General features: G+C 33.8%; 3 protein-coding genes across 3 annotated transcripts; 2 read left to right on the top strand and 1 right to left on the bottom strand.

The window, feature by feature from the left end:
* The first annotated feature begins 1,746 nt into the window (after positions 1 to 1,746).
* LOC135122619 (muscle M-line assembly protein unc-89-like) lies at positions 1,747 to 3,278 on the top strand. The gene is made up of 2 exons (XM_064046908.1): positions 1,747 to 2,059; positions 2,115 to 3,278. Exons 1-2 carry the CDS (start codon positions 1,910 to 1,912, stop codon positions 3,042 to 3,044), a joined length of 1,080 nt encoding a protein of 359 aa, XP_063902978.1. The 5' UTR covers positions 1,747 to 1,909; the 3' UTR covers positions 3,045 to 3,278.
* A 56-nt stretch (positions 3,279 to 3,334) lies between these two features.
* Positions 3,335 to 4,710, top strand: LOC135122618 (beta-1,3-galactosyltransferase 6). The gene is made up of 2 exons (XM_064046907.1): positions 3,335 to 4,301; positions 4,354 to 4,710. Exons 1-2 carry the CDS (start codon positions 3,451 to 3,453, stop codon positions 4,637 to 4,639), a joined length of 1,137 nt encoding a protein of 378 aa, XP_063902977.1. The 5' UTR covers positions 3,335 to 3,450; the 3' UTR covers positions 4,640 to 4,710.
* LOC135122620 (general transcription factor IIF subunit 2) lies at positions 4,637 to 6,067 on the bottom strand. The gene is made up of 5 exons (XM_064046909.1): positions 5,716 to 6,067; positions 5,514 to 5,666; positions 5,311 to 5,459; positions 5,047 to 5,258; positions 4,637 to 4,989 (listed from the first exon to the last, which is right to left on the bottom strand). Exons 1-5 carry the CDS (start codon positions 5,772 to 5,774, stop codon positions 4,696 to 4,698), a joined length of 867 nt encoding a protein of 288 aa, XP_063902979.1. The 5' UTR covers positions 5,775 to 6,067; the 3' UTR covers positions 4,637 to 4,695.
* Between the last annotated feature and the right edge of the window lie 10,733 nt (positions 6,068 to 16,800).

Raw genomic sequence — 16,800 nt, 5'->3', positions numbered from 1 at the left:
GGGTCAGTGGTGGGTCTTAAAATAATAAAGGTATTAATAAAAAATAACGATGAAAATTAGGATAAGTACAAATTAATGAAGATAATATAGTAAACCATTAAGACTAGAAACATAAACTTGAATGTATGTAGGAGTAACCTCAAACTAAACATATTAATAACAAATAGGGATAATATGAATACAATTACAACACTAACAACTTTAGAAGAGATTTACATGTGTGTTGAGCTGAATCGAAATTGAAATAATCACAGTCACTGCTAATTAAGTTGCAATAGTTATACATAAGCGCAACCACAGACCTGCATTTATCAAAAATCAGCTTTCTCTAAGGGCTGGGGTAATTTCGGCAGTCCATAGCTAGCACCATGGGCACGGGAGGTGGTCATTATTAAAGGCCTCGACTGTACCTGTCTAAACGAGTTAAGACTAGGCCTTCCATATAATAGTCAAACTTAACAATAGAAGCTTTTCTCAAGTAAGAGACAACGAAGCACTTAGATTTATTAATTGAGAGACGATTACACTTTCCTCAGTAAATTAGACGATTTAAATCTAATTGAAGTTGTTGACAATCGCTCAAAGATTTGACCTCCAAGAAAAGTTGTAAGTCGTCAACAAATAGCAGTTTATTGCAATTCAGCCAATCAACTATATCGTTAATAAACAATATGAACAGCAAGGGGGCCAGATTAAGAAAAAAAGGTCAAATATAAACCCCGCCCACCAACCCCATCTCAATTGTGATGATTTTTTTTATTCTTAGAAATTTAAAACACGTTTAAAATGGTAAATTTTTGTAAAGAAATATGGATTTTGCAACTAGGGTCCGCCGCCCCTAGGTCTGCTAACGAATAAAAACTTCATTACTATTTAGATTGGGACAGGTATGGGTGGGCTTAATCTTTGGCTTTAATTTTTTCTTAATATACATAGTATTCTTTGAATAACAGGATACTCAAACACATGTTTTACATGGTAATTTCTTCTAGAGAAATAATAAGGATTTTACAATTAAATTTCGCTCCTTTGGCTCTCGACAATTAAAAAAAAAAATCATCACAATTGAGATAGGGTGGGTGGGTGGGGCTTATATTTTGTCTTTTTTCTTAATATACGTAGTCGTCTTTTCAAAACAAGAAACTTAAAACATGTTTCAAATGGTAAATTCTTGTAGACAAATACGGATCTTGCAATTAAGCCCTGCTCCTCGATCTGACAACGGATGAAAAATTCATCACAATTGAGAACTGAGATCGGGGCGGGTATGGGTGGGGCTTAATCTTTTGGCTTTATTTTTTTCTTAACATACATGGTATTCTTTGAACAACACGATACTTAAAAACATGTTTTAATTTCTCGTAGAAACATAAAGATTTTGCAGTTAAGCTCCGCTTTCTTGGCTCAATCTCTCACCGTACGTAGTATACCTACCTATACCAGTGATGCCTATACCTATTATTTAAATTAAAAACAAACGTTTATTTAATTTAGTTTTTGTAACCACGCGCAAACAAGGAAACAATTACACCTATTTTTGTAATATAGCACAGATATGTATTACAATTATTATACTATTCCTAAATGGAATTTGATGAAGAAACAAAAGAGGCTTTCATAGCTTCTGATTGGCAATAAAAATTGCCGAAATAAAATAAACTGTCTACCGTACTAATTCATAAAACCCGCCAGAAATGTAGTTCTAACGGTCAGTTACTTTGCGCACTTTGAATTCTTAGGTTGTCCACCTGCTTATTTTCTCCAAGTTTGTAACGGTTTTGTTTTGTTTTGGTTCGTTTCGAATTTAAAATCGTTCTTGTGTCATTAAAAAACAAGAACGAATCCATTATCGCTTTTTTTGTATTTATGATTAAAAACATACACATTACATTCACGAAGAACTAAAATTATGGGTGCACAAGAAAGTAAAGTCGATCAACCCCCCAAAGAAAATGTATTAAAAACACCTACCCCCAGTGAAAGTGTTCCTTCTTCACCGATATTAACCCCCTCGGATCCGCGATCACCAAGTGCAAATATTGCACGAACGCCTATGGAGGTATGCTGCATTAATTATTACTCTTCGTAGTAACAGTAAAGTAATTAATTTACAGGCTATTTTGGGATCAAAATCGAAAGAAGATGTTCCTGATGAGGCACAGCAAGACACTTCTGAACCAAACGATGTCGTTAATGTGATTTTCGGTATTGATCCTAGATCTCCAACAGTAGAATTCAACAGAACCCCTATAATCGTTGGTGCTGTGGCTAAGGAAAAATCAACAAAGTTGCAGAATAAAAATTTGGACAACGTTCGCAAGTTGGAAATTCAAACTACTCCAGTTACAACTATAAGAAAATCTTCAAATATTGTTCCATCAAAGTTAAAGCATAGTCCAGGTTCAGTTGCTTCCGAGAACAAACGAAAATCTTTTGTGGGTTTGCTTGAAACAAATATTGATTTTACAGAAACCGATTTAGATGCTGTTTGTCAAGCTAAAAATATACTGAATCAGAGTTTGCCAGTTGCACTAGCCGAAGATGTGCCTTCTAATAAATTAAAAGATCAGATGGAGACGTTGCAGATTGCCAGTGCCTGCACTACAGAGCTTTCTAAAGAATTGAAAGAAAACGACTCACAAAGTGAAGACAAAGAAGTTGAATTGCCTAATGAACGAATTGTGGAAGAAAAAGTTGTGAATGTTACAGCTCAAGTTAAGGATTTTGATAAAAAACTTACTAATTTAATTTACGAAGATGATAGTGAAGAGGATAAACTCACTCTGAGATCTACCAAAGTTAAAGAAAATAACCGCACGCCACTAAGTATTAGAAATATGAATGACGACCCCAAAAGAATCAAAAACAGGCTGAAAGTCAGTGATAAGTCAAGGAAAACCGAAATAAGTAAAATCCCTGTTTTTAAAGACAATCATAGAAAAATTGGAGTCCAGTGTGAAAATACGCCTCCGACTAAATTTGAGGAGCCACAGTACAAACCTAAAGTATCTCGTTGGGATGCAGATAAAACTTTAATTATCTAATTTATTCAGTTAACATGTTTTGTTTTTTTTTAACTTTTAGATTATGCTGAACTCAGTAGCTGTAAATGATTCTTTATGCCATTATTTATGTAAATAGAGGTAGTTTTTTTACACTTGAATGTGATTTAAAATAAGCAGCCTGTATTCAAACTTAATATCGCCAAAGTTCAATTTGTCTTTTGCAGAAATAAAAGGTTTTTGATTGAAATCGTTTCCATTATTTATAATCTCGTTTATGCTTGTGCCTAGATTTTAAATCGAAGATGGCCTATCATAGGGAAATTTATAATTTGACAGTTGATGAGTTGACGTAAATTTGAAGGTTAAGTTTGAAACGAATCGGCAACAATTTTTTTTACATAAATGGTAACAAACTTAATTACATCAAAGCGGAACCAAACATATCATGTTTGAAACCATGAGGAGAAAAGTTAGTAAGCTGAAGTACTATAAAACTCCTCTTGTAATGACCTTTTCATTCCTACTGGGTTGTATGTTAACCATAAACTTAACCCCCATTGACAAGACGTGTAAAATAGAGGATTCAGATAAAGAGTACAACATTCTGAAGAATTCAAAATTGAAGAATCCTGATCTTATAGTACTTATACTATCAGCTCCAAAAAATTTGGACAGGAGAAATGTGATTCGACAAACATGGTTGCAACTTGTGGATACAAGCCCAGAAAATGAAAACGTTAAATTTAAAATGAAACATTATTTTGTTGTGGGTAGTTTAGGGCTATCTGTAGATGATATTTTACATTTGACTACTGAACAGTCACAATTTAGTGATATTTTAATTCTTCCAATGCATGATAGTTATCAAAATTTGACTTTGAAGGTCTTGAAAAGTTTCGAATGGTTAAGTGAACAGTTTGATTATGGCTTGGGTTTTAAGTATGTTCTCAAGTGTGATGATGATAGTTTTGTTCGATTAGATAAATTATCAACTGAAGTAGCTAATGTAGAACTAATTTATATTAAATCGGAGTTAAAACATGTTAAAACGTTGACTGAAGATGTTTCTTCCCCATTTATTAGAACTAATCTCCAAATAAATAAAGAAGAAGTTAAAAATGATGTGCAGTTGTATTGGGGATATTTTCATGGAAATGCCAGAGTGAAAACAACTGGAAAATGGAAAGAATCAGACTGGATAGTCTGTGATAGATACATACCATATGCTCTTGGAGGAGGATACATACTTTCAAAGAAATTGGTGTCATATATTGCCAACAATCGTGATAGTCTTAGGTGGTATTTCTTTTTAAAAATTGAACATAAAATAATTGCATTTGTGTTGTAGATATTATAACTCAGAAGATGTTAGTGTAGGAATGTGGTTGTCATCTGTGAAAAACATACTTAGAATACATGATATAAGATTTGACACAGAATGGACAACAAGAGGTTGCCAAAACCACTACTTGATCACACATAACATATCTAAAGAGGAAATGCAGAAAATGTATGAAAACATAGTAGCCACAAATAATTTGTGTGCAATGAATGTTATAAAAAGAAGATACTATTTCTACAACTGGGCCGTTCCTCCTAGTCAGTGCTGCAGTATTAAAGAAAATACAAACTAGAATTTAAAATGATTTATTTGAATAAGATACTTATCAAGTGTTCATAAAAATAAATTTTAGTCACCATCTGATTGTGAGTCTTTCTTTTCATCACTAACTTCTGGTTGTTTATAATGCCTGTACTCTGGTTTTAATTCCCACATATTTTTATGTGGATTTTTCAAATTATAATTGCAAACTTCTTTCAAGATCTCTTTTAAATAAGTTATTGGTTGTTTAGTAATTTTAACCAAATCTTTGATGTTGTAGTATTGATGTTTTTCAAATGCAGCAAATAACATTTCCAAAACAGCATCTTTATCATCACGAGCTTTCTTTCCTTCGGCTTTCTTCCGTTCCATATATTCAATCTAGAACAGAAATTGATGTCACCTACGTTAGATCTACACTGTATTTGATCTACTTACATTATTTTTGTGGTCTGACACTGGTTTATAAGACGTCACCACTCTATCAAGTTGTTTAACTTTTCTTGTTGGTAATGAAGCTTTTCTAATAGATTCTAATTTCAGTTTCATATAACAATTATCTGCATAAGGTCTACACTCAAGTTTCTGTACAATTTTACCTTCCATGTACAACTTCTCAGTTTCTGGGATAACTGAATCAGTTTGTGATGCTATAAAGTGCCAGTGCAATAATTTTATAAAAAGCTCTCAACAATGACTTACGTATAACATGTGAAAAAACACCTAACGTTTGTTGAGTTACCTTTGACACATCTAATCTGTGGTCTTTGGGAATGGGTTCTTCACCAGGCTCACTCAAATTTAAAATAGCCGATGACAACGTTAGAGAAACCTGGGCTTTTGGCCCAGATCTGAAAAAATACAGTTAGTACATCTATACTTCCTACTTTTTTGGTAATAATTACTTGCAAATTTTTAGTTTGCCTACTTCCATATCACTGGGAGCTTTCTCCCATCTATTTGCAACATATTTGGGGACTTTTACAAGCCACACTCCTCGATTAGCGTTTGATAAATCTAGATCTCTATCAATGTGTGAATCTTTCGACATTTTCGTGCTAATGTATAAAATATATTTGACCAGGTAATAAATTAATTCTATTTCACCTTCTGCCTTCTGGTCTGGAAAACTTTTTAATCGACTGTTTACTTGACAACCTTGTCATTCACATTCACAGCTGGCATCTGACACATATTTTTATTTTTTCCAGTGTTACCAATACCAACCTTTCTAAGTGGCGTTCATAAACTCACTAGACATTTGCGAAATGTGGTGGGCGGTAGCTTACCGTTGGTTATTCCCATGATACAAGAAAACAAGGTATGCTATTGCGCACATCTGCGTGACGTCACCCGGTTACATATGACTGCTAAATTTAAACTTCAGCGAACGCAAAGGTCGACGAGCAAACTATGTAATTATTAGTTGTAAATTAAGAACTTTAAGTGTACGATAAACGTGTTATCCTTAAAAAAGTATTAAATACATAATATGTTGTTTAAAGTTTTGTTTTTATTGGAATACATCATATTTTTGAATGTGTAGAATTTTATTTAGCCTAATGTGTACGTTTCACTACATTTACTTACAACACTTTTCATCAAAAAGAGCGTTATAAGCATTGTTCTACACCGACAGGTTAGTATTAATATTATTATAACCATAGAAGCTCTGTTCGTTCTTTTGGCGGCAAATCGTGTTTGTAAAAACAAGTGTATTTTGCAGTGCTTTGAATTTCAAACTTTGAGTTTGTATCGAAAATGGCGAAATGTGCAGTGCTTGGATGTTCAAGTTCATATATAAAGTGTAAAGACAATAAAAACATTCACTTCTTTAGGTTTCCGAAAGAAAAATCCATTTGTGAAGAATGGGTAAAATTTTGCAACAGAAGTGATGTCATTAATATTAAAAATGGTGAGACAAATGTTCATGTATTATAATTTATTAAAACAAAACCTATACCAACAAAAAACAGTTACAACATAATATATTTTACCTTTCAGCTCGTATGTGTTCGTTGCATTTTGCTGCTCAGTGCTTTTATAAGTCTCTACAACACAGGCTTTTGGAGTACAGCCCTAAATGCAGGCGGAGGTTAATGCCTAATGCCATCCCGACAAAAAATGGATTTAACAAAAGTAAGTTGTCGCCAAGCCCGAAAGGCTGCACGCAGATACAACACATAGTTGAAACAGCATCGCCAACAAACTATAAAATTCAGACAATGAGTTCTCACATTATATCACCAAAACGGTGTGGAAGGAATTTATTTGGCGATGATGTTAAGCCCCTGCAAGAAGTAGCAACGTTTGACTGGCAAGCAAAGTATGAGCAATTGGAACAAAAATATAATGATTTGCTTACAAAGACTCAACTGACAGAAATGAAAAATATGGAACTAAATGAACAATTAGAAAAAACATCATCTGATACAAAAGTAGTACAGGCTTTGTCAAACATTTTTACAAAGTCTCAAATAAAAGCTTTAATTAGCCAAAAACGAGTGAGGTGGACAACTGAAGATATTTCGGCTGCAATTTCACTTCGCAGTATTAGCCCCAAAGCGTACAGATATTTGAGACAACAATGTAAATATCCACTTCCCGCACTGAGTACATTACGCAAATGGGCCTGCTCGTTTACCATAAACCCAGGGGTTTTAAACGATGTTTTGATTTTAATGAACGACAAGGCTCGCTCACTGTCAGAGCTTGAACGCATCACGATACTATCATTTGATGAAATGTACATCAGGGATCAGATCTGCCTTGATAAAACTCTTGAGCAAGCGTTGGGTCCTCACAGAGCCGCACAAGTGATTATGTGTCGTGGATTGTTTTCGCCATGGAAGCAGCCAATTTATTATAACTTCGACACACCTATAAAAAAAGAAATATTATTGAACATTGTCAGTCAACTTTATGAATGCCAATATACCGTTGTAGCAATTGTTAGTGATATGGGGTCAGGAAATATGGCACTGTGGAAACAGCTCCAAATAAATATAGACAATGTTTGGTTTCCACATCCATCTGATTCAGAAAAGTTAATTTTTGTTTTCGCTGACATTCCACATCTGCTAAAATTATTGCGAAATCATTTTCTTGACCAAGGTTTTGAAATTAATGGAGAAATCATCACTAAAACATATGTTGAATCATTATTGAAAACGTCACAATCCTCTGATTTAAAAATTGCACATAAAATTACTCAGTATCACCTTGATGTTAAAGGCAGTCAGAGGCAGAAGGTCAAACCTGCTGCACAACTCTTTTCAAATACCGTTGCAAAAGCCATACAGTGGTGTGGCGATAACAAAATAATTGATGGGAACTACTCAGAAACATCGAAATTCATTCAACTTGTCAATGACTGGTTCGACATTTTCAACACCTACCTAAAATTTTCACCATCAGGAGTAAGTGCTTATGGCATTGAACTTGACAAGCAAAATTTAGTAATAAATATGATGACAGAGACAATGAAAAATGTTCGAGCCATCGGAAAGTCAACATTATTACCATTTCAAAAAGGTGTCATCATCAGTAACAAATCATTACAAGCGTTGTTTGAGTATATGAGTAAATTCTACAATATCAGTTACATTTTAACCCGACGTTTAAATCAAGATGTACTCGAAAATTTTTTTTCATTGATTCGGGGAATGGGAGGCAGTAATGATCATCCCAACCCCATTGATTTTAAATATCGGTTGAGGTGGTACATACTGGGTAGACACTCCTCAGCTGCCATATCCATAAATAAGAACTGTGAGAAAGATGATGATGAATCATTGCTTACTCCCTTGGAAGAGAAAGAAATTTGTCTAACGGAATCTCTTTTCTCATCAATAATCAACACCAAATGTGTTCTTCCAAGCAATGAAGATAGCCACTTGGCCAAATTGCAGTTTGTTGATACTGATACTCATCATTTTTCTCAAGTCGAAGTCGAAGTTGATGTAGAAGACAATAAAATTTCAACAGAAGGACTTCGATATGTGGCGGGGTATGTTGCCCATCGTTTTCGTCACAAATATCCCCACCTTGGAACACCAGCAGAAAATGTACCACACTCTTTTGAAGCAGATTGGATTCAATTTCTCTCCAGGGGAAATTTACTGCAGCCCTCTAGTGACCTTCTGCATGCGGCGGAATTATTGGAAACACTATTCTTGACCTTCCATGGAACTCAAATCAACAAGCAACCATATATAATTAAATATCTAGTACAACAGTTAAAGCGTCACTTACCAGAAAATATGTTAGCAGACGAAGTTTACCATTGTTTAGTTCGCACAAGAACGTTTATTCGAATTCGCGAATTAAATAAAAGATCATTTTATGCTAACTTAAAACGACAAAATAAAAGAAAAATCAAGAAAATCTGTGGAAAATAACAAAACGTATCTGCAAATCTGCAAACAGGTTAATGTTTTGACTTTTGACATCATCAACACATCACTGACAGCTGCTACATCAAGGTCTTGTGACGTCAGTTGGTTGTGCTCAGAAAATGCACAAACTCGTCCACCGGAGTAGCATACCTAAAGTCTTTGTATCATGGTTATTCCTAGCTTATTTCCCATAGATGAACCCTACGTTGTGTTTTGAAATAACGAAATGTGTTCAAATGCTAATCGTGGTAAAGTGGCTCCGAATTAAAATGCAAATGGTGACAACATTATTAGTGTTGTTAATAAATAAATAGCCCAAAAATATCCGGATAAATATCCGAGACTATTTATTAAAATAGCTGCGAAGTTTTTAATTTCATATTTGGCGTCAATGGAATGGAGATGGAATTTGCCAAATGGAACATTTTTTTTTAAATAAAGGCGAATAAGAGAACAATGAAACCCGTTGCAAGCAAATCTCCTTTAAAACGGATTAATAATAGTTAGTATTAAAAAAATATAAACAAAACAAAGCAAGTGATTCAAAAACAGAAGTGGAGATTGATACCTATTAAGTAAGGGTTGTGAATAAGCCGATGAAAATAAAAGTTCTGAGACTAAACTTTTCAGTAAGTTACAATAATTTTAAGAATTCTATTTTAGATAAAGTTCTTTTATGACTATACAGGGTGTCCCAGAATTCGCGCCATTCCCGTGAATGACATGTTCCCTGTCCCGAACTGTGCCGTAATTCGCAAAAAGAATTGTCCAGGCTTTAACCGTGTGAGAACTGGAAGGCGATTAAGTTGACCAATAGAGAGGCTGCTTTTATATCCGAACGTTTCTATGTTCAAAGTTACCTATGCCAAGAACAAAAAATCGGGTAATACTAAAGTTGAATGAATTTTTTCCGAATCCCCCTCCGTCAACAAAGAAAACAGAAGTATGGTTATAAATTTAATCATTTTGACAATTGTTTGTCATAAACTGTCACGAAGTTCATCACTGATCTGAAGAGACGCTTCTGCGCCAAAGATGACTGATTAATGTACACAGAGAGGTCAAGGTTTAGTTTGAGGCAAGTAGCATGGAACAGAAGTTATTTCTGCTGCCATTCTAGTTAAATTGTGTTTAACTGGGCTGTACATGTCATAAGAGAAGCTGTTTCATTTCATCGTAGGCAAATAATACATTTATTACTATTCTACATAGAGTAGCTACCGAAAAGCAGGTATTAGAAGTCATTTTCTTAGAGCCCCGTGAATAATCGTCGGCACCCAGACCAACAAGTGTTTCACCGATTGTTACATCGAGCAAGAGAAGATGGATCTTTTCAACCTAGTCGGAAAGGCCGTGCTGGGGCTCCACGGAATGTACGTGTGGGTGCTGAAGAGCAAGTGTTAGAAAACATGGAAGCGGATCCTAGGAGAAGTGTCCTCTATGTAGCGCAAATGAGTGGATGCTCAAGATCGACCACTCATCGTATCCTTCAAGAGAGAATACTGCATCCTTACCATTACACGAAAGTGCAGCATCTGCGACCAACCGACTACATTTTGCTCAATGATTTTTGCAACAAAATGAACTAAATCCTGATTTTTCACGGCGCATTCTTTTCACCGACGAATGTTCATTTTCCCGAGAAGGAATGTTTAATGCACACAGTTGGCACTTCTGGGCACACGAAAATCCACATCTCACTAGGGTGAGAGCGTATCAGGAGCGATTTACTATTAATCTATGGGCTGGAATCATTGGTACTACTGTGGTAAAAATTTTAATGCATCTGATAAAATCACTAAACTCCGTTCCTGTTTTTTAGGTGGGGCCGTTTGTGTTACCTGATCACCTTAATGGGGAGGCATATGCTAATTTTCTACGACTAGAGCTTCCGGCGTTGTTGGAAGACGTTCCTTTGAATGTACGGCGGAATATGTGGTTTCAGCACAACGGCGCTCCTCCACATAATTCGATACTTGCACGGCGAACATTGAAAAGAGTCTATCTATCTATGTTAAATAATATACAACACAACATAATGCGACGAGCTAGAACTGGCATTGAAGTTAATGGTGATCATTTTGAGCACATTGTTTAATAACGTTACGGTACAACGATTCCGGCCCATAGATTAATAGTATTGCTCTTGATATGCACTCACGTTAGCCAAATGTGGATTTTCGTTTGCCCAGAAGTGCCAATTGTGCGCATTAAATATTCACATGCTGGTCAAGGAGCCGATGATTGGGGAAAAGACCTGTATATTCGCACACAGCAGTGGCTGCATAGCGTTTACATTCTCCATAAATTAACATCATTTCCAAATATTCTTTATACTAGTATGAATAAGACATCAGTGACTTAGTGGTATTGGTACTGATTTGTTTATAGTTTGTATTGTTCTTAAAAAAAAATGCAACTACACGATTTTTGTTATAATTTTTATTCGTATCTTTTCACTCTCTAGAAAGTACTCGCAACTTTAAAGAAACTGTTTTAAATCATCATGTGCAACATCAATATTATTCTTGAATAAGTCTCAGTTTTCAGTATCTCCCCCACATGATTGACACCACAGCAGATACCTATGATCTTAATACACCAGAGAACTGGAGTCTCGTCTCTTTTTTCGTTGCTTAGATTAGGTATCAGCAACAAAGCTGTTCAGTAAAAATTGATACTGTTTATTGAAAATCATAAGCACCGATTAATCGAAAGCGATATTTATGTTTTAGTACACTAAATAACGTTCTTTGAATGGACATGTGGTACTCTTTTTTAGAAATAACGATAAACTTAATATCAGGGATATGATGCAGAGTAAATTCTGAAAATGTACTAATTTTCGTTAAAAATAACAACACATTATTCACGGGGCTCGAAGAAAATGACTTCTAATACCTGCTCTTCGGTATCTACACTATGTAGAACAGTAATAAATGTATTATTTGCCTACAATGAAATGAAACAGCTTCTCTTATGACATGTACAGCCCAGTTAAACACAATTTAACTAGAATGGCAGCAGAAATAACTTCTGTCCCATGCTACTTGCCTCAAACTAAACCTTGACGTCTCTGTGTACATTAATCAGTCATCTTTGGCGTAGAAGCGTCTCTTCAGGTCAGTGATGAACTTCGTGACAGTTTATGACAAACAATTGTCAAAATGATTAAATTTATAACCACACTTCTGTTTCCTTTTGTTGACGGAGGGGGATTCGGAAAAAATTCATTCAACTTTAGTATTACCCGATTTTTTGTTCTTGGCATAGGTAACTTTGAACATAGAAACGTTCGGATATAAAAGCAGCCTCTCTATTGCTCAACTTAAGCGCCTTCCAGTTCTCACACGGTTAAAGCCTGGACAATTCTTTTTGCGAATAACGGCAGAGTTCGGGACAGGGAACATGTCATTCACGGGAATGGCGCGAATTCTGGGACACCCTGTATTTTTAGTTTTTGAATTTTACCTCCAAAACTAAAAAGAATTTGTTCTTTTAGATTTTTGAGAATATGTATAAGTATATATTTAATTTTTCTATAATATTGTACTAATAAATTAACCTACACTTTAATTTATCTTCTACTGAAGGTTTGAATAGATATCCGGATTTTTTACCAGATTAATCTTGGATAAATTATTATGGATAAAAATCCAGATTTTTAACTGGATAAAAAATGTTAATTAAAGCTATTTTTGAAAGTAACCGGCTATTTAACAACACTAACATTATCGACAAGATTTTTGTTTTTAAATGCGGTTTCGCGGCTGTTTTTTCTTCATCAAACCAGTACCACGTGTCCATAAATGATACTGGTATCAAGGTGGTTCTTGAATTTATTTTGTTAATTATTTTGCCGTCTTATTACTAGTTACAATTGAGACACATTGTCGTTTGACATTCCAAAAAGTCGCTTCAAAACAATTTTATCTATTAAAATGTCTTTTTATGTAGCATCATATTTTTCGATAACTTTTTGTTCTAGGAAAGCTTTTTCTAGTTCCATGTGAGGATTAGAATTTGTATTTTGTTATAGCTTAACTATAACAGTAAATGTGGATAAAATCTTATGTTTAGATTCACACTTATACATCAATATATTTTAATAGTCTAGCTTGTACAATCATTAATAATGACCAATCTGATTAAAATCCGTGTCGAATTTTCACCCTAGACATCCAGAATTTTTGGAAAAAAATCCAAACTGTATAACAATATTTTGCAATATAACTTCGAAACTGCACAACCAAATCCTTTGAAATTTTGTAAATATTTTAGGGTTGTCATAATTACGGTAAATTGTTAACCAAAATTTATTCGTTTATCTCCTCCCAAAAAATTGATGACGTCATATCAAAATTTTGCCCAATAAATCCTCTCTGTGGTTTACCAACGCTCTCGTAGTTTTTAGAATTACGTATACAGGGAGACAAAAAAATAATGCAAGGGTTAATTCATTTTATTGATTAAATCAGGAACTGCACAACCGAATGCTTTGAAATCTTACCGACGTTTTAACGTTATCGTAAGCATGGTCAATTTTTAATCAAAATATATCTGTTTATCCCCCCAAAAAATTGATGACGTCATCACAAAATTTTGCTAAGAGAAAACACATTTGGAACGTACGCCCGGCATGCTTCTTTATATTTACTTTAACGTTACATACTTTATTTTAACTTATAAGGGTTCTCATTTAAAGAAATAGGTCGAAAGTTATTTCGACAGAACTTCCCTCGCTCTTGAAGTACAGTCCAACAAATACTGCTTCACTGAAAAATGATAAAATTTGATTTTGCGAAATTTTAGTTTTTCATAATAACCTCTATGGAGTAAAAACCATCTAGAAGGTATTAGTTACAGCGGAATAAAAAAAAGAAAGTTGGGAGCCGCGAGGATATTTAATATTCTTAAAAAAAGACACTTGTGGCCATCGAGAAGGCTTCACATTCGTAACACAAGACAATCGGGACCCCGAGAAGGTTTTACATTCTTAAAATAAATTGACTCAGTCATTAATCTTTTTGAGACACCCCGTATAAGCAAATTGAAAAAATATTAATGCAATGATAAATCGCAAGTATAGACTCATCATATTTTGCACATTTAAGATAGCATTTATTCAGCAAAATTACTTATGATATCTTTAAAACATCTCCAAGATTTCAAAGCATTCGGTGTTGTAGTTCCTGATTAATTCAGTAAAATAAATTCACGGGTTCATTTTTTTTTTGAGTTATTTCAGTATATGCAAATCCAAAAAATATGAATGGAATGTTAAATTCAGTACAAGTACAGACTCATCATATTTTGTATAATTTAGAAAGGATTTATACGGCAAAATTTGAGCTGACGTCATCAATTTTTTGGAGGGGATAAGTAAATGTATTTTGATTAAAAATTTATCATGCTTATCATAACTTTAAAATATCTGCAAGATTTCAAGGCAAAATGTTGCTTTATAATTTTGATTTTTTTTCCAAAAATCTGGACGTTTGAATACGGAGTCACAAACTACATGTGTTATTTCATATGTACAATTCAAAACCTATTTACTATGTGCAATTTTGAAGTGACGTCGTCACATTATTGGTGGGGATGATTAGACAAATTTTGGTTAGCGTTTTACGATTTACATGATATTCCTAATTTAAATACAAAATTTGTCAACAATCGGCCTAGTACTTTCGGAGATTATCTATCTAATAAAAACCCGGGACGGCAGACAGACAGAACAGTCATGAAAGTTCGAGAAAACCTAAAAGTAGAGGGTCGGTTAACGGACTCGATTACAATACTTCCTTCGCTTACGGTCGAGAAGTAAAAAAGTCAACGGGGATGGCAACATTTTGTAAAATTACTATGATTAAAACTCAAGGCTGGTTCATAAACCACATGCATAGGAGCATATTATTTTCTAAAATTTAAAGAATATTTAATAAGCAAAATTTTGAGGGGATCATCACATTGTTGGTGATGATGATTAGATACATTTTGGCTTGCGTTTTTCCATCTATACGGTACTCCTAAAACGTCGAGAAAGCATGAAAAAATTATTAAAATATTGAAAAAACTACTTTCCCAATTTATTCCCAATTATTATTATGAAGGTCAGGAATTTTGACAACAGAAAATAAAGTGGGGTCACAGTTCTACCAATTTCGAACAAAATGTATTATTGCTATCTATTTAAAAACGATTAGGACATCGAGCCAATAAATTCCTGTGAAATTTGAATGTTGGTCTTACGTTACTGGGAATTAAGAAGAACTGGCAGAACAGAAATTTTATTTTATCTAGCAACTGTATGGCAAAGTTGAAGTATATTTATTAGTACCTTTCAATCAACTTTTCACGTACTTTGAAAAAACCATTTCAACTGTGTTTGAACATGAGAATTTCTTATAGTGCATCTCAACCAAATGGTACAGGAGTATTTGGAAGTAACCCAAGCTCTTACCTTACAGTGTTAAGGCCACGAGATGTAAAATATTTCAAACCTTAAACATATTAGAATGAATCCTTTATTTTTAGTATGCACCATCCGACATACTCTCTACGTTTCACAATTTTTTAGTAAGTCAACAAAGGTTTACGTATACACCAAACTCAATGTCGATGTTTTAGACACATGAAGAAGAGGAGACTTGGAAGCATAGAGCGAAATTAGCATTTCGAATTTTAAGTTTTTGCTTAGGTCCGGGAAACATATGGAGATTTCCTGAACAATCGTTTATCCATGGACAAGGTTCTTATAGAAAAATTGGGCCTACAAAATTTACCCAAAACCTTGTTTCAGCTACTTACATCTATTTGTATTTTATTTACAGCTGGATCTTTTGTATTTCTTTATTAGTTTTTGAGATAAGTCTCAGTCAGTATTTTATGAAAGGTTTTGCTAAATTGTTTACGTTATGTCCTATCATGGAAGGTAAGAACTGTATTAGTTTACTTATTTAATTAAATTTGCCAATAAGTGTACGAACCTTGGTTTGAGAATGACAATGCTAACAAATGCTGTTAAATCGAAAATTTATAGTGTTTTTATTTCGTCTTCAATTTTGCAATTACAAGAAAATGATTTAACACCACTGTTAAAATGAATTAGTCAATAGTTAATGTATACTTTAGTTATATCGCGTGCAAGAAGATAACGTTTCGCATTATTCGATCATTCGATTTTAATTTTCTATGTCTGTTTCAGGAATTACACTTGCAATGGCACTGTATTGTGTTATGGCTAATTATGTTTATAATTTAGTAGGAGTTTATTCCTTGAGTTACGTCATCTCTGCATTTATGACTAAGATGCCTCATTCTTATTGTAATAATGAGCTTGAAAATGAGTATGGTTGCCACCAAAATTACACCGATCTGAGACATTCACCAGTATATCTTTTCTTTCAGTAAGTTAATGAAAAATCTCTATAATTAAAACAGTTTTAAATACATCAATCTTCTAAACGCGAAACTGTACCTAACAGCTAAATACAGGATCGCTATTAAATAAATTCACAAGTTTAACTGCAAGAAAAATCATTAAAACATTCATTATAAGCAATTTTTAAGTTTCTTGTAAATTATAAAATGTAGAAAACTGAAAAAATTAAATCGACATGCCTGAGTTGTAAAATGTTAAATTTCATTCTTGAACTTTGAACAGTAACAATGACATAAAATATAAAATCATAAAAAAATATTTAGTGTAAACATTAAAAAATAATGTTTATTAAAACATGTACTCTTAACACCGTTTTTCGTCCATATAAATGATGATATTTTTTCACTGTCA

This window comes from Zophobas morio, unplaced genomic scaffold (assembly GCF_036711695.1).
Source record: "Zophobas morio isolate AGI-343-1 ecotype UQ-CSIRO unplaced genomic scaffold, CSIRO_AGI_Zmor_V1 ptg000005l, whole genome shotgun sequence".
NCBI lineage: Eukaryota > Metazoa > Arthropoda > Insecta > Coleoptera > Tenebrionidae > Zophobas > Zophobas morio.
The sequence above is the reverse complement of the archived record's forward strand: the minus strand, read 5'-3'. Positions and strand labels throughout refer to the sequence as shown.